This window comes from Cynocephalus volans, chromosome 16 (genome assembly GCF_027409185.1).
Source record: "Cynocephalus volans isolate mCynVol1 chromosome 16, mCynVol1.pri, whole genome shotgun sequence".
Lineage (NCBI taxonomy): Eukaryota > Metazoa > Chordata > Mammalia > Dermoptera > Cynocephalidae > Cynocephalus > Cynocephalus volans.
In genome coordinates this window covers 28497667-28521197 of record NC_084475.1, presented here as the reverse complement: position 1 = coordinate 28521197, position 23531 = coordinate 28497667, and the positions used below count along the sequence as shown (strand labels likewise).

Sequence of the window (23531 nt, the reverse complement as noted above, 5' to 3'; positions counted from 1 at the left end):
GTGTGCATGCAACATGCCTTCTCCACCTTTGCTTATAAGAACAGATAACCCAGAAAGGAGCACGCGGGTAGAGGCCACACACTCCCCGTCGTCTGCTGCCTTTCGTCCTGCGTGTCCTCTGCAACAGCCACTCGCCTAGTGTTTACACCAGGAGACTAAGTGTGAAGAAACGTATGTTTCACTGCACTGCACATCAAAAATAGTGACAAGGTCTTATCAGATACTGATGACAGGGATGGTATAAAAATGGTCATTTTTATTTCTGGGGAATCAAACCCAGTAAGGAAAAGGCAAGACAACATCACAGGGAGAGGGTGTTAGTCAGCCTGTGGAATGTGGATGCCACCACGACACATCCACGTTGACAACAGGTTTTGAGTCTGTGTAAAGCTGGACATGCTGTGGTGGGGAAATAATGCCACCTTCTTACTTTCCTGTGCGTCTTTTAAGCTCCTCTAGAGCCCCTATTGTCTTTCCTTAAAAAAACAAAAACAGAAACAGAAAAACAAGGGTGACCCCAACCCTTCTGAAGAAGGGTGAGACCTACAAAGTCAGGGCATGCTAATCATCTCCCTCGGAGGCCACCGGGGGAGGCTGTCTGACGTGCGGTGACGCAGAGCTGGCAAACGACCTGCACACTCTGCTCCAAATGGGCTCTGGCTAAAGGGTCTGAACTTCGTGCTTCTGAGTCTAAGAGATGGAAACTGGGGAAATGATCATTTTTGCTTGAGCAGAACTCACTTCAAGGACAAAGTCATCTATTGATCATCCTCTGTGTACCACTGCTGTGCCATATATAGTAAAAATGCAAGTTTACATCAGCATTCATGAACAATCATGGCCATCTGCAATAACAAAAATGTAGAGCCTTTTTTATTAAATAAGCCAGTTGTTTTTACACATGAAAGTCTGGGATCATAATCCTGGATTTTTTAAAGAGTATCCTAATTCAGGGTGGAGGGAAGCCAGGAAGAACGCTCATTCCTGTTTTAGGTTATGGCAAACACCATCACATGCTCAGCAACCCCTGTTCTCCCTTCACAAGGAGGCCGCCTGCACATACGAAGTCCAAGGCTAACGGCCGTCAAACGAGTGCCCTGCAGCCGCTTTTGAGTCATCTAAGGAATCCTAGAAGGAAAGCCAGGGTCTTGACGTTACTTAGCCTTCCATTTGGCTTTCCCCTTAAACCACTTATGTAACTGACTTGGCACGATTAGAACGGGATAAACTGAGAACGCAACCAGCAGCTAATGGCTAGGACCTAGGATGTCGCCTTTTCACATCCCGGGATGTGAAGATTACCAATTTCAATTTCCATCAGAGTTAATCACATAATATGCAAGAGGAACAATTTTTCTATAGAAGTATAATTTTCCAGCTGTTTCAGATATTAACTCTTTTACCTCAAACAAGTCATAATAAAATCCTGCTGGGATAGTACATGGCATTTATAAGCAAACATTTCCTGCAATTAAAAAATTAATTCCACTTAGACTTTGTTTTTAACATAATCATAACAGAATAATGTTTGCCTTTCATAAAGTTACAGGGATAAAACCTCACGAATATCCAACCTTTCTATCTTAATTGGTAATGAAAATCTAGATGGAATTCAGGGAAAAGGGAAAGTAGTAGCTAACTTTTAGAAGTCTTTTTAACGGTCCTAGGAGCACCCAATTAATTATTTTCATTTCTTTATTATTCACCGAATGATAACATCCCCTTGGTTTTACCAAATTTATTTAGCACAAAAAAGGGAACTTTTGACCATAAAACTGTCAATGGGGAAGAGCTAGAAAGAGAAATATGGTTCTAGGAACCTTTATCAAATCACAATATTATTAGGCAATTTTCTGAAGACTTAGTGCTCCAGAAAGATGTCTCAATTTTTTGTACCACATTCTCTGATTCCTCTACGAGAGTGTGCATGTGGGAGAGGAGGGGGAGGTGTGCACATGCGCCCGCATGCTGTACGTGTACACACACACACACACACACACACACACACACACACACACACACACACACACACACACACACACCCCACAGTGGTAAGCCAAGGGGGAGGTGTGCACATGCGCCCGCATGCTGTACGTGTACACACACACACACACACACACACACACACACACACACACACACACACACACACACACACACACACACACACCCCACAGTGGTAAGCCAAGGGGGAGGTGTGCACATGCGCCCGTATGCTGTACGTGTACACACACACACACACACAGACACACACAGACACACACACACACAGACACACACACACACACACCACGCCCAGTGGTAAGCCAAGCTAGGCCAGAAGTACCAGTTCATGTAATAATTATTTGTTACTCTAGGAAATTAATCAAAAGCCACATGTAAAATATGACTTAAAATAGCAGAGCTCGATAAAAAGGAACACATCCATTTGAGCAACATTTACTTTCAACAATGAAGAGATGCAAATAGAAACTTGGCCACAACCCAGAAGCAGGTGGATGGACAGACACGGCTGGAATCTGTAGGAATCTTCTCCTCGATGCGTACCTTGTTTGAGATGTCCAAATTACAGCTTGCCTCACAGAGGGCCACCACGATAGGCACATTCCCATCTTTGCAGGCCACGTGGAGAGGGGTATTGCCGTGCCTGTCTTGGAAATCGACGAAACATCCTTGGCTGATGAGAGCCTTGATGACCTCCATCTGACACCGCCTTACAGCAAGATGAAGGGCAATGTGCCCATCCTGGAAACAAACCCCAGGGACCATGAGTGCTTTTCGCTTATGCATGTGGCCCTGGTCTCTCCATATTTTCTACCGCCACTGGGTAAAGTTTAATTGGTAACAAGATCACTACTGCAAAGCCTAAAGGAGGATTAAAAAAAAAATCAAACTTTCCTCCAGGCACAGGGAGAGGCTTACACCTTCCACTCTGAATAATCACAGCCTATGCTGACCATCATTTTGATTAATTCAGGCTTGGGCAGTACAGCCAGAAAGAAGCTACACTTCTTTTTGTCTCTGAATTTATAAGATACAAGTAGTTGTTGGTACTCTAATGGCCTATGAAAAACTCTTTTAGAAACATTTGCCCAGCAATCTTTACTAACTTCTTAAGTAGAGAACCTATTATTTATGCCAGGAGTAACTGAGAAAGCAATGCGAAATATTTGCTCAAGGGCTGTTATATGAATGAGAAGCAGATGTAATATGCTTAACCTTCACATCCCACAAAAAACCAGCCTGGGAATTCATTCCACCTATTAGAGAATCCCTGGTGAATAGAGGTGTTGTGTTGTAGGAGCTCGGTAGAGTTCTGAAACATTTCTATGACTTACCTGAACTGGGGTGTCTCAACCCAAGCACACGGGCATTTCAGGCTGGAAAATTCTCTGTTGTGGGGGCTGTCCTGTGAGTTATAGGATGCTAGCCTCACCACCGGCCTCAGCCTACTAGATACCAGGCGCAACCCCCACTTCTAGCTGTGACAGCCAAAAAATGTCTCAGACATTATCAAATGTACCCTGGGGGCAAAGTCACCTCAACCTAGAACCACTGCTCTGTACCAAGAAAATACTTCACAATGGCAGTTACTAACTAACTACAGCATCCCCAAACAAACGATATATATAGCAACATAGCCTCATTTTAAGTATAAGTTTGCAGTAAAAACAGATAATGCTGCATTTGATTAAAAAGGGGAACACCTGGTCTAGAACTGAGACTACCAACAAATAAGAGTGGTTAATTGTGATTTTACAAAATAGCAGATGATGAAAGTAAACAAACCACCTATTTCTGTGTTTATCGGAAACTTAACAGTGCACTCCCAATTTTAGTCCTCACTGAGGATTATCTTGGATTCAGTGATCATCACTGTACCTGTTCCAAAGCTTTCTAAAAAGGCTAAACATAGAGACCAAAGTCATTTGACCAATTCATAAATTTTGTTCCATGCCACAAACGAATACTAATTATTGAAGAGAAGCTAGAAAAGTTCGCAGAACCTTTGGAACAGAGAAGAGAAAGGGTAATTACAGTGTGCCGCGTGCACGTTTGTTATCTCAGGGAAACACACTGAGGAGTCTGGTGCCCTCTCTAGCCCCCAGATCACATCGAGCACCTTGTCGCAGGCGTTCAGGTCAGCTCCGTGTTCAGCCAGACACTCCACGATGTCGTGGTAGCCCCTGGCGGAGGCTGTCAGGAGGGGCGTCTCTCCTTCTCTGTTCTTGATGTTCACGTTACAGCCAGCTTTGCAAAGGACACTGGCCACAGAATAATAGCCGTGCCAGGCAGCACAGTGCAGGGGGGTTTCTTCTTCCTGGCCACGGAGACAAGCGCACAGAGGAGAACGCAATAATGTAAGTAAGGACAAGCGTGGTGAGAGTCCTGATCGGACCTGGCAGCAAAGCCAAGCCACAGCAGCGGAGGGAAAGAGCTGGTCGCTATCACAGGGAAGCACGAATGTGAAATAACAGCACAGCCGCGACCACGACCGTGAAGAGGCAGACCTGAGGTCTCTGCTTCGACAGGTTTCCTTCCTCAGCACTAGTGTGCTGAAGCCATTTGGCCTTCTCAGCACGTGATGACAACTGACTCTCGGCAGCCCGCTGGAACCATCGGCTCGTCTTTTCTGAACAACAGAACCTTTGTGTGGGTAGATTAGAGCATCTTTCTTGTAAAAGTGGCTTTGTTTACTTCATCTGAAACTATTAATAGCAGGACAGCAATTCTCTGGGCAAGAATTCTTCTAACAATCTGATGCCTCAAGGTTTCTATAGTGCCCACGACACCAAGATGAGTCATGACAGTATTACTGCTTGGGAGGAAGTCGTCAAGAGAACCAGGCTTTAGCAAGTCAAGGAAAGGTCTGGCTTTGCTTTCTACAGGGACTGTGAAGCCTTTGTCTTCGTGATCAGCATTAGGAGACACATATCGATGAGAGGCCGTGATAGTGTAGTGGTTACAAACATGGACTCTCAAACCAGACTGTGTGGGTTCAAGACCGGGCTCCACCACTTAGGAGCTATGTGAGCCTCAGCAAGTTACAGAACCTTTCTCTGCCTCAGTTTCCTCACGTGTAGAATGAGAAACCCCTTCACAGAGTTGCCAAGAGGATTAAATGGATGAATGAAGTGGTCAGAACTGTTCTTGGCATTAGCTCCTACCACGTTAGAGCTTCTGTGTGAGTCCCTGTGCTCTGTAACTGAAGACAGGAAACCTAATTTGAATAAACCCCCAAAGGACTTAACTGTACACCAGGCAGAGAGCAGAAGGAAGTGAGGACACCAGCTACTATGACTCACCTTGTCCTGGAAATTGGGATTAGAGCCAAAGCTGCACAGTAACTGAACCACATCAGCATGGCCGTAGCGAGCTGCCACATGAAGGGCTGTCTCTCCAGACTGCAAAATAAACAAATCCAATGCAAAATCAACGATTCAGAGCCCTCTCTGTGAGCAGGCTGTGGGGACTAGAATGCAAGGCCCACTCCCAAGCATGCCTGGTTCAATGCCCTTCCTTTTGGTGGCACTCAGCCCCCCTCCCCCCCAGGCCAGATGCCTTTTTGTTGACTGGGTCAGGGACCTGGGGGTGTGGCGTGCCCACCACGTGGCTAGTGTTAAACCTGCACAACTGGCTCATCCTGTTAGTAATAAAACTCCCACGTGGAAACAACCCAGTGAGAAGGCGTTTTCCTTTTCCATGACAGCTGTTCTCAATCTTCCTTATATAGTGATACTCCTGGCTGTCTGATTTTTTAAAAACACAAAACTCCTTTTCTCAATATTTGGTTTATCATATAGCAGTTATTTAAATGTAGTTTTATTTATTAAGTTTCTCATTTCATTGCCTGACTCTGCTTAAAAACTTACTTCTTATATTCTTAGAGACTTGAAAAGAACATCACTCTCTGCCTGTATCATAACTTTCCCTGAATTAGTAACAGGTGCAACTCCCTCAAGACACTTTACCTATATCTGCCTCAAAAAATTGCCAGAATAAACTAATTTTTTTTAAAAAAGCAAAAAAAAAAAAAAAAAAAAAGTTTTCTTGCCGTCTGCCAGAAAACTGCCAAAATAAACGTCTTTGATGTGAAATCATCCCTTAGATGTGGTGCAGTACACAATCCATGCAACTGTGTACAGCAGCCTTGACTAAACATGACAAATTAGTCTACTAGTAGGAAGAGAATGGTAGAGATTTGCTTAAAAGCACAAGGCAAATCAGTAAGAGAACCAGAACTCAGTTCTCTGTCTGGTTGTCTTTCTACTAGAACATTGAGTTTTTGTGTTACAGAGAAGATAATTCATTCCCTGCTTATTATGGCAACTACCTGGCAGATTTTTTACCTGCTTAAAGCAGATTTAATACTAGACTAAGCTACAGGCAAAACAAAACACAAACAAAAAAAAACTCTGCAAGAAGATTTGGGTCCTGATGCACATGGCATGCCAGCACTCAAATGCATCCTTTTACTGCTTCCTCCTGTCCCTCACAAGAATAGAAGTGGCCTTACCTTGTCTTTAACATCCAAAGGGCATTTGTTCTCATTGAGAAACTTCAAGGTATCTACATGGCCATGCCGAGAGGCCCAGTAGATGGCATTGGATCCAGCCTGCACAAAAACCAACGCAGAATAACCTTTACAGAGCTGACAGATTTGAATGCACGCATCCCTCAGAATCACTTCCCCTCATATATAATGACAAACCCCAAAGGAGCAACTTCCAAGAGTTATTAAGACTCTCACTCAATTTTATGGTTTCGACAATCATACCATAGTTGTGTAAGATGTTAACAACAGAGACAGCTGGGTGAAGAGTATAAGGGAACTCTGTGCTATCTTTGCCACTATTTTTTGTAAATCTAAAATTATTTCAAAATAGACAATTGTTTTTCTTCTTTTAAACTCTCATTTCAACCTCTGATTAGAAATCCCGATGCTGTAAAGGGCGACATCTAGTCCATTTATGGCTCTGTTGAAAGTCCACAGAAGCTGATGACAGAGCCACTGTAATGACTGTCAGCTGTTACTCAATTGCGTCTGCACTTCTAATGCGATCTACACCTTGTGCCTGCACGTCTAAGGCGATTTACACCTCAAGTGTATCATCCTTACTTGGTTGCCTTGATAAACAGGCAGACAAATGCATTTCTGATGAGACAAATTAGATAATGAAAACGTTTCCAAATGTGACATCTAACACCACTGAGTAAATGTGAACAGTAAGGAGTGAAATCTGGGGTAGTGTACAAAGAAATGCTGAGGGCAAGCAACAGAGCCAAGGGGGAGAAAAATGTTTGCCTTTTTCCAACATGTGTGTACGACTGTACCCGGCTATTTAAACAATTCCTCTTTCTTAACAGGAAACTGGGAAATGAATTAAGACACACATTTTTTTTCCTCTGTTACCCCTATGATTAGGAAACATTTGGAAGTACTTAAAGAATTAATTCACTTGAGATAAAACAGAATTATGACCTTATCCTGGACATCGATTCTTGAGCCTCTTTTAATGAGCAGCTGGAGTATCTGAATATTCCCACAGCCAGCAGCGATGAGTAACGGCGGTGTCCCATGCTGGAACAGGTGAGAGAAAAAAACCAAAAAAACCTAGTTTTCAGGTTTAGCAGGAAACAAAAAGCCAAACTATTGCTTCTTTTCCCACACAAGTTCCCACATCTCAACAGACACAAGGCTACTGCTGTAGTACAGGAACGGAAGGCAGACAGAAGGACATAACAGCTTTCCTCTTCCGGATTCACAATCAAAAGTTGACACTGTCATTTGCAGCATGAGTAAATCTAAAATTTCATGGGTAGTGGTAAAATAAAGTGAATAAAGAAAAGCCCTCAATGCAAAAACACCTTACTTGTAACTCAAATCACTCTCTAAACAGAAGTGATTTTTCCTACAGTATTGAGTTTCCAACTGGACTGCAGAATGGAGAGGCGGGTGGGGTCTTTCCACCTTGGACTTGGAGATACTCAGTGACTGTGAACCACCCCTCCATTACCCCTGGCAGAAAAAAATCAGACCTTGTTGGGTTGGTTAACATCATAGCTGGACAATGAACCCAGAAGGTGCTGCAGGCCTGGGACATTGTCATCGTTGATGGCATGGATGATGGCTTTCATCACAAAGGAGTCTTCCTCATCCTTGAGGGAGACAGAGAAGATGAACAGAGTTAGCTTGCTGCCCACGATCTTCTTGTCAACATAAATGAAATCAGTGCTACCTTGTTAAAAGGGGCATTCAAAGGAAAGTAAGCCATTAAGTCCCCAAATGCACAAGGTCATGGAGGGAACAAGGAGGTTACTATTTGCTCTTTCAATGCTGCAAATTAACACTGTCTACTATTTACCTGAACCTTAATGTCACCTGCATTATAACCCAGACAGCAAACAGCTTTCAAGATCAGATTTCAAACAACGAAGATAACAAATATAAACCTTTGCATTTTATCTTAACAATCTATCAAAATATAGCCCCAGAAACACTGTGGAAAATTTCAGGTATAAGACAGATTCTTTTCCTGGATAAGAAAAAAAGAAACACCATGGAACCAAGGAAATGATATCTCTGAACAAGATACTACCAATTTGTAATTTTTCCACTTACAGAACTGTCATTATTTAATCACTTAAATTTCTTCCTTTGCTAGGTATAGAATAACACGGCAAAATTCTTTGAATGCTGGCCATAATTATTAAAAAAGAAAAAGGCCCTAAGTGGGGAAAAAATGTAAAAATAAATGCCAGGAAAAGGAAAACAAATGCATTTCTAGATATAAAGGAAAGATAATTAGATAATATTGAACAAGTTTATTAAGTCTTTGCCACTTTGTCAAAGTTTTCTTACAGTATATTTCCAAAATACGGTACATTAAAACCAAGGAATAATCTAGAAAAATCCCACCAAATTTCTGTATTTATACATATAGAGGTACAGCTACTGAAATTGAAAAATCTCAAAAAGTGTACCTTACCTACAGAGGCTGAATCTCTGCTGTGGGAGCAGAAAGGAGAAAGCATTTCTCTGACCTCTGCTTTCTCTTTTCTATAGATCTGAATCCAAACTCCATGAGGATTTTTAACAATGTTTGCATAGAACACATGTTTAACAATGCCATTGGTTTTGCTTTTCTATCACAATGCAAATGACTAAGATGACTAAGAGATACGTGCATAAAGATGAAAGTCAAGAGAAATGCAGACAATGGAGAAGGAATGAAGCGGATTGCTAACGCGGAGATGACAAGGGAATCTGATCTCGGGGTGGGCACCTCCCCACCTGGAGCTCCTACAGTCCTCGGTCCCTCTCTCACCCTAAACTCTTCGCTGTGACACACCGTTTCCTTCCAACCAATTATTCAGGATGATTGTAATTTGCAATCTGTAATCACTCTCATTATCTTACTTAGATAGTTTTTATCTCTTCCCTGGCTCCACTGCCACCCTCAAACTATTCCCAGACTAAGTCTACCTCTTCTGTCTCACCCTTCTCTCCCTAACTAGCTTCTCTCTGATTTCTAGCTCTTTTTTTTTTTTTTTTTTTTGTAAATATCTCCTATCTTTTTTCACTCCACAAAGCTAGACCTGGAGTCTCAGTGAAGCTACTGGCTTCAGGGAAAGAAAAAGAGAGCTGGTGTCTGCTGATGTGTGATCCCCCCGCTTGGAGCCCTGGCTGTCACCCAGGAAACGCTGGCTATTCAGTTACTGGGGCAGGGTAGTTCCCACACAATTTCGCCGTCTGCCTTTTCTGGAGTCTCCTTTACCTCCACAGTTAACAAAACCCTGCTGTCTGACTGTCAGGAGAAAGTCTTGCTGAATTCAGATGAGTCCAGTCATATCAGAAGAGCTAATCTGTGATTAGGTTTCAGTTTGGATTAGGGGAAAAAAATTGTGGAGTTGTTCTCAAGGACCTCGGGCAGGCAATACAATGCCAATAACAAGTGGGTTTAGCCTTCTGGTCTACCATGAGATGCACTGCATCTCCCTGGTGATCTGGTGTGTGTGGCAGAAGGAACAGGGCGGGGCTGTCTGTGGCTTTTGTACTAGCAGGGTCCAAGATTCTCTTATATCAGAGGCAAGAGGGGCTCTTAGTTTAGTTCATACAAATTAGAATAAGCACTTTCCTCTCCTACTGGCTAGCCTTTCTTTTACCAAACTGAGTGTGTGTGTGTGTATGTGACACTGTCTGAGCGTGACATCAGGGAGGGAGGCAGTGTTAAAGGTAGTGGGGGTGGGAGTGGGGACAGCACCATTGAAAACAGAGAAAAAAGGAGGAAAGAAGCTATAGGGTATCTCAGATCACCCACCCCAACCCCCTACACCTCAAGAGAAGTAAAAACAGGCCTGACATTTCCATGACTTGGGGTTTTCTGTGTTGTTGAATTAACAGAACAACTTAAACCGTCTAAATACACAGTGCTAATAAAGCAGCTCACCAAGGCAAACAGGTTTGCTTACCAGAGTATCATCGCTTCTGGCAACACTCATGTTACTTCTGGACAAGAATGACCTGGACAATCTTTGGCACAGTGATATCAAGCGAACTGATTGCTTTAAAAAAAAAGAGAGAGGCGGGGGGGGAGTGTGGGAGAAAAAAGGGGGGAGAGGAGAGACAGCTTATGTGACAATACTCAAATTAGTACAAATGACAAAGTTTCAAGATATTATTCACTGCTGACAGCACGCATTCTTCAAGGGTGGGCAATTTCACAAGCAGGTTGGATAGTATGAGCATAAGGAAATCTAAAGGTCTTAGAAATCAAGACAACAGTACAGACACAGACAAAGGCTGGATTTAGAGAACTATTTACACAAGTTCTGGTATAAACATAATGTCATGCTGCCTACCACAAAGAACAAATTTATTTAAAATGTGGCTTATTGTATTAGAAGCAATCTTCACTATAATTTTATTGTGCTGATAAACATTTTGCCTTGAGAATGATTTTGATAAAAAATGCAAAATTACATTTGAAAGTATAAGTTAAATAGGACTAAAATATTGTTTTTGCTTTGAAAATACAGTAATGGTACAGAAGATTACAGAGTGAATAAAAAAAAAGAGGATGTATTTTCCATATTGCTAGTATCAGAAGAGACAAGCCTGACCAGACAGACCTCTACAGAGGAAACAGAATTTGTTAATCCCACCATGTCAAACAATCTTACTTTCCATTTTTTCCGGGCTGCGAACTTCTTGAATTTTTCCATGTTTACTGCTGATGCTTTTCTACTAAGGGCTTGCTGAGTATCTTTAGGCTAAAATGAAAGTCCAAGAAAAAAACGTTTAGAGCTCTCAAGTTACAGACATGTATTACATGACAGCTTTCTGAAACCTCTCGCTATTCGGGATGCTTACACATTCACTTTACTAAAATACCAAAACACTTTGAGATAGCATGAAAAATCTAGAAACCAAGCCTCGGTAGGCTAACTCTTACGGCTGAGGGTTTGATGTGATGCATAATGACTGAATCTTGGGGAGAAGGCGAGCTTGCAGCCAAACTGAATTACAACTTTCCACACTGATAGGTTGGGAGTGGCCAAGATTCATGGCAAGGCCACGTTATAAGGTATCCACACTCGGGTAGCATCAAGTAATTTCGAGCTGGGAGAAACCTCAGTGGTAGGCATATCCTGCCTGTCTGACAGCATTAGAATGCCTTCTACTGCATCTTTTTCACTAGATGCATTTAGCTACTGGGCTCTACTTCTGAGAAGGGGACACTGTTGCCTTCTAGGGCAGCCCGGGCAACTGCTGGGAGCTCGCACAAGCAAAGAGTTCTCTACTCACCCCCAAACCTACCTCTGTAATGCCCACTCACTGTTCCATAATTTTGTCTGTGACTATCTCATTGCCCCACCCTTAGTCCTTCCTGTTTTAGCCTGAAGAAACTTCAGTTTCTTTAACCCAAGTAGTGAAAGGGCCAGGCAGGGAATATAAAGGCATCATCTGCCCAAGGGTGCCCGTGTGCCCTGATGCAAAGGCAGTACTGTCATTCCTGTGTCCCTGTGCAATGTGGGCTTAGTGTTGGTAGAACTTCAGATTTTTCAAGAGAAGCTGGAAATCTGGATTTGATATGATACTTACATCCAGGAAATTAATTTGAATTTTTTAAAAATATTGTTTGAGCCAACACCCCACAGGTTAAACCAAACATGGCTGTTTAGCAGACTTGACCTTTTACAATCCTGCTCCGTGATAGCTTATTCTGCTCCCTCCACCTCTGGAATTACTAGGATTCACTCTAATCTGTCAGTTTCTCTTACTATATATGACAACAACAATAAACATAATTCTCTAGGTGTGTGACCTGTGGTTAAAATCCATAGTGACTAGTAATATCATAGGACATGAATTTCAAGACACCCAAACCAAAAACTTAGAAAATGATTTAAACAGGGCTGGCCAGTTCTTCAGGTGGTTACAGCATGGTGCTAATAACACCAAGATCCAGGGTTTAATCCCTATACTGGCCAGCCATCAAAAAAATAAAACAGAATGATTTAAACAGCAACACAATATGCAACTTACCTTGATCCAGGGATGCTGCAAACTATCCTGAATTGTCATTCTCTTCCTTTGTGGGAAGGGAAAAGGGAAAGAAAAAAAATGCCATGACCACAGCAGCAAACAAGAGGTTTGTTTCAGTGCCGGTTGGACCTACCAAGCAAACACCCTGGAAAATGCAGTTCAGGGCCTGCTTCTTGGAAGAAAGCACAAAATGACATTGGTCTTTTTGTGATTATTTCATTGTGCCTGCAGGGACTGACTGTGCAAAGGGCCCCAAGTGCACTTTCTAAAGCATTTCATATAGCATGCTTTCCTTTGGCAGGTGGAACAATCAATCTGATAAATGTGAATGCGTGAATGGAACAGGTATGGGCCTTTGGCTAGCTGAGGCCACAGCTGCGCACCTTTCAGAACTACTGACACTTACTTTGGATCCTTGACCAGAAGTCTTCTTATGAAATCTTTGGCTAGGGCGCTGGTATTACTGAAGTATTCTTCCTCAAATTCGTAGTTGACAGCAGATACATTTGCTAATGTTTCCTGCTTACTGTCTCCAAGAAATGGGGAGGCTCCACTTAGGCTGTGAAAAAAAGTGGACACAGACATTAATGTGACCCCCTGTGTTGTCATTTTGTTCTTACAACATCTGATAAGAAGAGTGGAGAATAAGATCAGCATCTGGTACTTGGGTGGTGACTGTACGGCTCAATTATACTTCATAGGACATTTACCTGTCATAAACAAAAGCTTCAGATTAATGCAAAGGATTCATTTAAAAAGGTAATTTGGAACAGCATGTAATAGTTGGAAAAACCCTTTTCCCTATTTTCTCAACAGTGATGGACAGCCATGCTTTCTTTCAGTGATTATGCTGCTACAGTTTCTGATGGCTCATTTTGAATTAGGAGAAAATGTTTAATTAGTATAAACTAAACATGTTTTGGGGGTGTAAAATGAATATGTTTACATAAAAAGCGTGCATAAGCTGAGGAGATCAACACAGCACATTTAATGGTTAATTAAACATACGGTCTCAAAGAAAAGGAAAGAATACGAGTGTGGATTTTGTTACTTACAGAATATAGGTTATTACCCCGATACTCCTAGAAACAAAGACAAAAGAAAAAAAAACATGTCAGGAGAATAGTAAAATAAATAAAAAAGATAACACCACCAGAGACATGCTCCTTACCACATATCCGCCTCAAGGCCAAGAGGTTCATAGTTGACTATCTCAGGAGCTAAGAGGAAATAAACACTCATTTAGCTTGGTAAGGAAGCAAACTAACAGGTTCCATCTTCATGTGACAACCAGAGACATGTACCAGAGAAATGATCTTACAGCAGGGAAAATTTTGCCAGAATAACATTTATGAGACATGAATAATCACAGGAACAAAGAAACTTACCCACAAACTCTGGTGTCCCAAATATGTTTTTGAATTCATTTCCAAAGTCAATTTTATGGGCCAACCCGAAGTCGATGATCTTGATCCGAGGTTTGGGGACATTTCTATCCAAAAGCATTATGTTCTCAGGCTTAAGAAAGACAGAGAGAAATAAAAAGTGATGACATGTTACGCTGAGGACAAGATGACAATATTCTTCTCCTCTCCTAAAAAATGACCAAAAAATATGGAGGAAAGAGTAGTTGAAAGAGACCAGGAAACATACATGTCTCGGTTCAGGTTCTCCCAGAAGCAGGCCTGAGACAAGGATTTGGGTGCCAAGTGGTTTATGTGGGAGACAAGAAACAGGAGGAGTCTGGTACGAGGTGTCTTGCCAAGGGGAGGGTGAATGCAGAGCAATTCTTCTGGGGAACTTGGGGGAAGGAGTAGGACTCAGAGTTACTCCAAATGAAGAAGGGGGGAGCTGGGGTCTTTATCCACCACCTCCCCATCCTCCATTGCCAAGAGCTGCTTCTGTGGGCATGTACTCTTCGGCATTTCCAGCTCCCATGGCCAGAAACAAGAGCCATGGGTGGCTGCATGAGCAAGCTGCCTTTGGGGTGTATATTAGTGAGTGTGGGGGTCCAAATGGAGCCTCGACAGCTCTGCTGTGATAAGTGTGGAGGAAATCCTCCCCCCTCTGAAATCTTATCCTAGCTCCAGTGATCTGAATCATGCACTTGGCAATCAAGCACATGCTGCTTTGACACATCTCTTCTTGCTGTCTTGAACTGGAACTTGAATTTAACCTTGCTGCTTCCTGTTGCTCCTGTGGATGTCTTCCTTTCCCAAAGAGACCATACCTTCGTGGCAGCAGGGAGTGTGACTTACATGCTTTTCATCTCCCGTAATGCCTTGCCTCCAGCCAGGCAAAGACCTTGATTAGCCAGTCTCAGAATTTGACTTGCTTGATTACTGGTGACAGAGTCAGGCCCACACAAGTATGTGCATCAAGAGGAGAGTACAGCTCACGACACCTTCCATCTTAGCATGCCCAGAGCCACAGGAGGATGGAAACTGTGCCCTACCCACTCCAGGCTGAAAATGCCCCAGTAACCAAGAGTGGCCCCCTTGCTAAAAGACCTGGCTGGTAAGACCCCTTAATTCTTCCCCAAGGATTCCAGAATGTAATCACTAATCTTAATCCTCTATCCCACAATAAGGTTAGGCATCCCAGCAGGGGGAATGTATTATGTTTGCTGATTTATATCGATAATTCCATTTGTTAAACCCATACCGAAAGAAAAAAAAAAAAAAAAAAAGGATTTCTTTCAGATGCCTCAATTTCTCTTAGCAAACAAACCACCAAGGCTGTGGTCTGCATAAGCTCCCATCTGGCTTACCCTCAGCAACGTACCTTAAGATCAAAGTGGGCGATCTGAAGGGAGTGCAGGTAGTAAACACCATTAAGAATTTGCTTGAGAAATTCAGTTGCTTCCTCTTCAGTCAAAGATTCCTTCTCAGCTAAGAAGTCAAAGAGCTCACCACCTGCAACACTGAGAACCCAGAAGCAGAGTTTATCAATGACCAACGTTTCATACTGATTTGTTCTCTCATACACTATTGGCACGCTCAAGTTTCAGACAATAAAATAGCACAAAGACGTGCTGAAACCACTAAGCACGAAGTCAGAAGTCTCTGTGCATTCTGAGAATTTTGTATTCAGGTACATTTGTGCTTGAAAGCACTTGGGTACCATTTTCCAAATGTGCCACATTCACAAATGAGGGGAAGGAGCAGAGACCAGATGTCATGAGGAAAAAAAAAAATCAAACATATTTAGAGGTGAAGTCATAACTCAGTGATGGGAAAAAAGAAACTAACTATATACAGGATTTATAGACTATATCTTCCTATCTCAGTAGAGTACCTAGAAAGTTCACAGTCTGTATGTTAATTTTTTGAAACCAAAATCACAATATATGATCTGACAAGAATTTTTTAGTATTTGTTTATATGTAAATACTTACACATTTACAAAAATCACAGTTAGTAATGAGTTTAACAAATACCTTGATTAAGAATAAACTTGCATAAAATTGAAATGTACCCTAGTTGGTTGAGGATTTATTTATTCTGTCTCCCTGGCCAGACTCTAAGTGCATGGAAGACAGTGGTCAGCCCCTCCCCAGCCCCAGCTTTTGGCCACTGCTGTATCCCTCCTCACCCCACCCCACCCCACCTCAGCTCTGGCCAGGCACACAGCAAGCACTCAAAACTTTTTTATCAAGCAAACTCCCCTGAAAACTCCACAGTGGTGATTAACAGTAAATAACAGGGAGCTTTCAATAAGAGTTTTATAAGTTAATCTTCATCTAGTTTAACTACACATTCACAACATAGTAAGTGCAATTATACATATAACTCCTGTATTCATTGTCTTTCCTTTGGCAAGACAGCTCCATGAACATTATATTTACTGCATCTACATACATTCAGCTAAGTAAACTGTTGTGCATAAGATTAAACAACAATGAAAAAAGTTGTTTTCTTAAAAGTTTCAGACCCCACCCCTTCACCCTTCAAGTTGATGTTTGTCTTAACGTGGCCCATGGTCCCCTGGCATCAAAATTGCTGGGGATGGCTTAAAAATGCAGATTTGGGGCTTGTCTCCCAACTGCTGCATGGAGAGAAAGTCTCCAAGAGTGGGGGCCAGGACACAGCATTTTTAACAAGCATCCAAGGTGATTCTTAGCACACTAAAAATTTAGAACTACTTTTCCAAGACTTAATTCCACGCTCCTGCTTCAAGGCCTCCCTCTGACTTATCCGAGAGTGGGGTGGCTCTCTCACCCCTGGACTCTTCCCCAGGGCCCTGGCAGAAACTGCAAACAGTCCACAGGCCTCACCCCCTGGGGGAGGCCACAGAACCTGAGCCCAGCCTGGAGCCCAGGTGCCCCTGTGGGTGGCAGAGGACAACAGTGGGCAGGGACACTGCCCCCAGGAGCAGCCTTCCTCTCCTCCTGATTCCTCCCTGCACCCCCAGCCTCGCTCTTGGGAGACGCAGTCGGCCCTGCTGTCTCCCCTCTGTGGAGCCCTCAGCCACATGTCCCCCACAGCGTCTCCCACTCTACAACCTGAAGCCCCCGCTTCTCACTCTTGTATCTTTTTATCACTCTTAAGACAAACAGAGGAGAGGGAATCCAACTATACTGGAAAAAAGAAAGAAAAAAATAGCAGACTGTGAACCAACCCACCCCAAGAAAGACATCCCACCACCCACCTGCCTTCCCAGCCCCGAGCTCCCTGCCGTCTGCTGCCACTTAACTGTGGGGAGACACCTAAGCACAGCAGGCGGCGTGGCGCATCCCGGCTCAAATCTTAAATGCTGTCCCTTCTCTCTGAACCTCATCGTCCCATCAGACAGGATGTAAGACCTACTCCTTCAAGGGTTATGAGGTTAAAGACAACAGACACACGTAACGCACCGGCAGGCCTGGCAGGACACTGAGATCCCGCACGTGGAGCCAGTGTTGTAAAGGAAGGACATTACTGCCCCTGTCGGACACCACGCCACACAGAGGACAGGGTCCGACACGGAAGCCCTTCCTGCCTTCAACTCCTCCTCAGATGGTCCACTGGTCAGGCCTAACCACCATGCTGCCCAGGTGGGGGAGGGGTAGAGGAGGGGGGTGACGGTGTCCCCGAGGGCACGGCCCATCTGACCTCTCCTCTCCCTGCCCTTCTTCAGGGGCTTCCCGACCCCACCTCGCTCGCACAGACTGTGCTTCTACACAGTCACGTGCTGCAAAAAGACATTTAAGGACGGCATTGCCTGTTCCGCCTGCCTGCCCCATGTGCAGCGACCACCGGGACATCGCACGACTTGGCAGCTGTTGTGACGCTGCAGCTGCTGTGACGCCACAGCCGTCGTCCTTTTGCGACCATGAGCAGCAGCTGGGGTAGGGCTGCCTGGCGCTGGGGCAGGTGTCACAGCGGGCAAACAGCTGGGCGGGCGTGCAGGTGCCCGAGGCTGTCTAGGCGCTCCGAGTCCTGCGCTCCCCTGCTCGGCCCGGGCCCCTCTGCCTGATTCCTCGGCTGGTGTCACCTCCCTCACTGCTGTGACCTGGCTTCCTTCAGACCGGAGATCCCAGTCTCCTGCCAGCTCCAGCCTCCGCAAGGCAGGATGGCAAAGGCGAGGAGATGTGCTTAGAACCAGAACACAAGTGCTCACAGTGTCGTTGCTGAACACAGAATAATGTTATTAACAAGGAACTCAGTTAAAACCTTGGCGCTTTTCCTCTCTGTTCCACATTCTACATTTTGCTTAAGAGAAGGAAGATTGATGGAAGGGGGATGAGCAATCTGTGCAGGAAATTTAGAAAAGCAAGTTTAACCTCCTTCATTAGGTCCTTGAGTCAGAGTGTTTTAAATCGTAATATTATCATGGAAATTGTGTGAAACACATGCTAATAAGCATTTGCTGTTTTCACCAAGAGAGCTGCAAAATGTGAAGGTGCCTCCTCCCCCATGCCTTTTACTACCACCAAAGCCTCCTGAAAAGCAAGCCACAACACAATGTTGTCAGGACACGCTACTCCTTTGAAAACAAAGTGCACCTTCTGAGTGACGTACACGTCATCCCAGGATTTCAATTCCTATGTCTCAACACTACGGGGGACCCTGACTGTTGTTAGGAACTGCCCAAGATATAACAGGACTTGGTTCTGGACCAGCTCTGGTCATGATCTAAACCGCAGAGGACTTTTGGCTACACGCTAACTACCCAATAAGGCCCATTACAAGGCAAATGTTAGGATTCTGCAGTGTTGGGCTGCATTTCCCTGCTTGGTGTCACAGACCAAGTATATGTAGTTGGCGAACTGGGGACCACTGGGACAAATCAGAAGCCAAGTGTATTCTCCTAGGGCAGCACCCTCGAAGGGCTGGCCTGCTAGGATGGAAAGACCTGGGAGGTGGCATGGCCAGAGGGCTGAACGGGCCTCAGCAAGAAGGACCCCAACTCTAACTCTGGCCTCAAGTGTGGATGACCGGAAGGGACATAGGGAGGTCATGTCGCCTCTCTGGATCTCAACTTTGCTATCTGTAAAATGAGAGGGTTGATCAACTAGGTCAAGTGGTTCTCTATCCTTAGTGCATACAACAATAATTGGGGAAAATTTTCAATGCCATTTCCCAGGACCCACTTCCTAGGGGCCTCAGAGGGGCCTCAGAATACACATTTTAACAATTCTCTCTGGTAATCCTGATGCATATGGACCACACCCTGAGAAGATGACCTCTCAGGGCCTTCCCCCTCTGATGTTTTAAGACTCTGTGATCCCATGTGTGGATGTGGTAGAGTCACTGCTGTGTTCCCACCACACTTGCCTTTTCCTCGCGGGGGCACAGCTAATGTGCATTTCCCAGCTCCCTTGAATCCAGGACTAGTTCTAGCAGGTGGAATATGGACCAAAATGATGTGTGTCATTTCAGACCTGGCCCCAAGAACATCCTGCATAATCCTCCACTCACGTTCTCACCTGCCTGGCCACCTAAACACAGATGACCCAGCAGAGGACTCCAAGGAGGACTAGGGAGCAGCCAAGTGGGTAAAAGAATTATGGATCCTGAGTCACTGCTCACAGGAGAAGCACCCAACCTGTCATGTCCACAGTGGGTCTCTAAGTGAGAAATAAATCCTCTATGTTAAGCCACTGATATTTTATGGTTGTACTTTATTTGTTCTAAATATAAATCTATTTAATCAGAAGTAATAATATAATCAATTTTTAAAATTAAAATTAAATGAAAGTAGCAAATGCAAAGCACAGAACATACTAACTGTTGCCATTATCTGTTACTGTGTAACAAATCTCCCTGGGACATTTGCGGCTTTAAACACAACAATCATTTTATGGATCAGGTATTCAGAAAGGGTTGGCTGAGCAATTCTGGTGCAGGATCTGTCACGAGATTGCAATCGGACAACAGCTAAAGCTGAAACTGCAGTGGCACTGGAGCACTCGCGCTGTCTGGATACCTCTCTTCCTGCCCTCTCATGTCTCCAGGTGGTCTCTCCATTTGGGCTAGTTTGGGCTTCCTCACAGCATGGTGACCTCAACACAAGCGAACCATTCACATGGCAGTTCAGGGCTCAGGGCAAGTGTGCCAGCAAGCGGGGTGGAAGCTGCCTCAGAAGTCACAGGGCATCAAGGTGACTCACAAGCCCATCCAGATGCAAGGGAAGGGGATCTAGATAGAATCCACTTGCTCGTGGGGGAATTTCAAGGGTCTAGAGAAATATGTAGGATGGGAGATAATACTGAAGCCAACTTTGGAAAATATGATGTCACACAGACTGTGACAGGAAATAAAATTTTCAATTTTATTTCATCCTAAATGTTATTTTAAAAGATTTAGGTGCTGGCCTGTTAGCTCAGTTGGTTAGAGTGCTATGTTAAAACACCAAGGTCAAGGGTTCAGATCCCTATACCTGTCAGCTGCCAAAAAATAAAAAATAAGAAAATAAAAGCGTTAGATATAGGTAGTACATTCATTTGCTAGGGCTATACTAACAAACCACCACAAATTGGGTAGCTTAAAAGAACAGAAACTTATTGTCTCTTGTTCTGGAGGCTACAAGTCCAAAGTCAAGGTGCTGGCAGAGCCGTGATCCCTTTGAAACGGGGAATCCTTTCCTGCCTCTTCCTGGCTTCTGGTGGTCTGCCACCAGTCTCTGGTCCCTGGCCTGCAGATGGTCACTGCAATCCTCTGCCTTCACATGACATCCTCTGCGTGCCTCTTCACGCAGTCTGCCCTCTGTGCATGTCTGTGTCTGTGTCCGTATTTCCCTTTTTAATAAAGGACACCAGTCATATTGAGTTAGTGCCCAACCTAGTTACCTCATTTTAATTCAATTACTTCTGTAAAGACCCTATTTCCAAATAAGCTTACATTCTGAGGTCCTGGGGGTTAGGACTTAAACATATTTCAAAGGGGTGGGGGACATCTAATCCAACGCATAGCAGGTAGTAAGTGCTCACCAGCTACAATATTACAGGATGCCTAAGCTAACTCAGGAAAAACACAGGAAGCAATGGAGGGGGAGGATAATTAGGATCCACTAACACCTTTTTTCTTAATCTTGCTTTTGGATTCTCCTACGAAGGAAGGGTTCATTCATGCACTGCTATATATTTTTTTTAATTTGGGTCAGAAAAATGTAGGTGAGAAACACATATCTGGTCCTGTCCTTGGGGCTTAAGTAATTTCCCAAAACATTTTGAGATGATTATTTCTTTAAACATAACTATCCTGGTCTCTACAATGTAAAGGAGTAAGGTGGAACCCAACCGCTCCTTGGCTTTGCCTCTAAATAAACCAAAAATTAAAACTCGGTGCTCCATCATCATCACTGCCTATTGAATGATCTTTCTGGTTAATCCAGGGGAAGCCTTGACGGGTTTCCACATTCTCACCTCTCATGTTCTAATTTAAATTCCTTGAGAACCTGAGGACTTAGCTTAATGCAAAACTGAAGCTGGGGTGTGTGAAGAGGAAGATGAAAGATGGTACATTTCTTTCTGCATTTGTGAAACAGGCGTGACTTTAAGGTTGGAAACACATTCAAGGGCTTGAACCATTTGTTTGCTTATGTGCTGTGCTGCTCCCAAATCGAATGAATAGTCAAAGGAGTTCCTAACCTTAAGACCTCCTCTGAATTAGCCCTACCTCCTTTGAATTCAAAGGGCAAGCTGTATCTGAAAACACATTTTCTGTCTGTTTTCACCTCAAATTCAAATTCAAGTAACAACTTAAAAGGAGTTCTGGGGATTCTCATGAAAAAGTGTTCCTGGCACTCAAAGTTCATGGGGGCAGGGAGGAGTGATCTTTCAGTTTACCCAGGGAGGTTGTGCAAAAAAGCGGGAAGGAGCCTTCTGAAGGTGTCTAACAAAATCCCTAAGGGAGACTACTGCTCAGTGGTTAAAAGGCACTGGGGACAGGCACCCTGGGTCTAGGTCCGGGCTCTGTGACCTCAGATAGGTGAAGTCACTTTCTGCGGCATAGCTCCTTTGTCTATAAAATTGGGATATTAATATACCTGAGCTCTTACACACGAACTGCAACCTAACTTAGTGTGTAATCAAATTGAAAACCTAACGAAGAAGCGTGCTTCAGTAATGAGAGCTGAGTCCCAGCCAACTGCAGGCAGGAAACTGTCCTGTATGTCATGTCCATTTTCCTTCTGTAAACTTTAACAGACCACGTGGCAGAGTCCCTCCGAATCTCTTCTGACTCCAGGGGCTGCCCCGTTCGGGAATCTTTTTTCTCTCTTTTCTTGCTTAATTAAACTTTGTTAAATTTAATTTGTCTAAATTTATTCTTTTAACATAAGTAACACTATCTATTTAATATGACTATTTCCTTCCTTCTATTCTTAGCTCTTAGTAAAGACTTATTTAAAATGCTTCAGTTGTCCAAATGTGCAACAGGAAATTTTTTTAAAAAGCATTTTCTTGCTTAAGCAAGTGTTATGGGGACCTCCAGGCCAGGATAGAGGTGACAGAGGGGATTAGAGAGAGTCCTCAGAAGAAAGTTCAATCTCATGGGCCAACGTGACACCCAGCAAAACCCTCAGACACCCCCCCCCCCCCGCCGACCTGGTGGATCTGGGCTTATTGAGGGAGATGGCAGGTTCCTTCACAGCAGCCATTCCAGTTGGAAAGAACTGAACTTTAGCTTGGTCTCTTAAAAATACATTCTCCGTAAAAAAATTTAAAACATCCATCTATAAAACTAAAGTCCCTTCTGACCATCTCCCATCCTTCTCAGTCCTGGCCCTCCCCCCGCACTTCCTACCTTGCCAAAAGCATGCATTAGTATGAATATGGTGTGTGACCCTCCAGAATTTTTGTTTGTTTGTTTGTTTGTTTTTGTGACTGGTAAGGGGATCGTAACCCTTGGCTTGGTGTCATCCGCACCCCGCTCAGCCAGCGAGCGCACCTGCCATCCCCATATAGGATCCGAACCCACGGCCTCAGCGCTCCCAGCGCCACACTCTCCTGAGTGAGCCATGGCGCTGGCCCCAGAATTTTTTTATATATATTCTGTGAACTACACAACATCGTTCTATGTACATTTTCAGAACATAAATGGTTACAAGACCATATGCATTAATCTGCAACTTGCTATTTCACCACAGCAAGGCCCACTGTTATGGATCTCTCGTTTCCTCATTTTCACTGCTGTCTAATGTCTATCTGGGTGTCTAGATCAAAGTTTATTTAGCCATTCCCTGACTGATGGCCTTCATGATGTTCCCAAATTGTCACAATCACAAGCTACAAAGCAATGATCCTTGGCGCACCTGCCTACTCTGAGAATGTGATGGCTTCTCTAGACCCTAGGATGTGTAGCCCACAAGTTGTGCTCGGTCACGTCACAGGTGGTGCTGTAACAACTCATACTCCCATGGCACTTTATGATCACTGCTTTTGCTTCACAGCCTCACCTGCTTGATATTATTACTTTTGGCTAATCTGATGGGTGAAAAAAATTAATCAATGTTTTCCCATACATTCCCCTATTTAGTAGAGAGATTAATAATCTTT

The 23531-nt window shown here is 43.8% G+C and overlaps 1 protein-coding gene across 1 annotated transcript in view; it reads right to left on the bottom strand.

The window, feature by feature from the left end:
- The window catches only part of DAPK1 (death associated protein kinase 1), a 179092-nt gene that overhangs the window by 46625 nt on the left and 108936 nt on the right, over positions 1-23531 (bottom strand). The window contains exons 4-17 of the mRNA XM_063080466.1: positions 15335-15473; positions 13939-14068; positions 13722-13770; positions 13606-13632; positions 12957-13109; positions 12551-12596; positions 11185-11274; positions 10474-10566; positions 8041-8160; positions 7484-7582; positions 6518-6616; positions 5307-5405; positions 4124-4321; positions 2548-2745 (exon numbers count right to left, since the gene is read on the bottom strand). Of these exons, the coding sequence (XP_062936536.1) occupies positions 2548-2745; positions 4124-4321; positions 5307-5405; positions 6518-6616; positions 7484-7582; positions 8041-8160; positions 10474-10566; positions 11185-11274; positions 12551-12596; positions 12957-13109; positions 13606-13632; positions 13722-13770; positions 13939-14068; positions 15335-15473 (1540 nt within the window). The remainder of the gene's footprint in view (positions 1-2547; positions 2746-4123; positions 4322-5306; positions 5406-6517; positions 6617-7483; positions 7583-8040; positions 8161-10473; positions 10567-11184; positions 11275-12550; positions 12597-12956; positions 13110-13605; positions 13633-13721; positions 13771-13938; positions 14069-15334; positions 15474-23531) is intronic.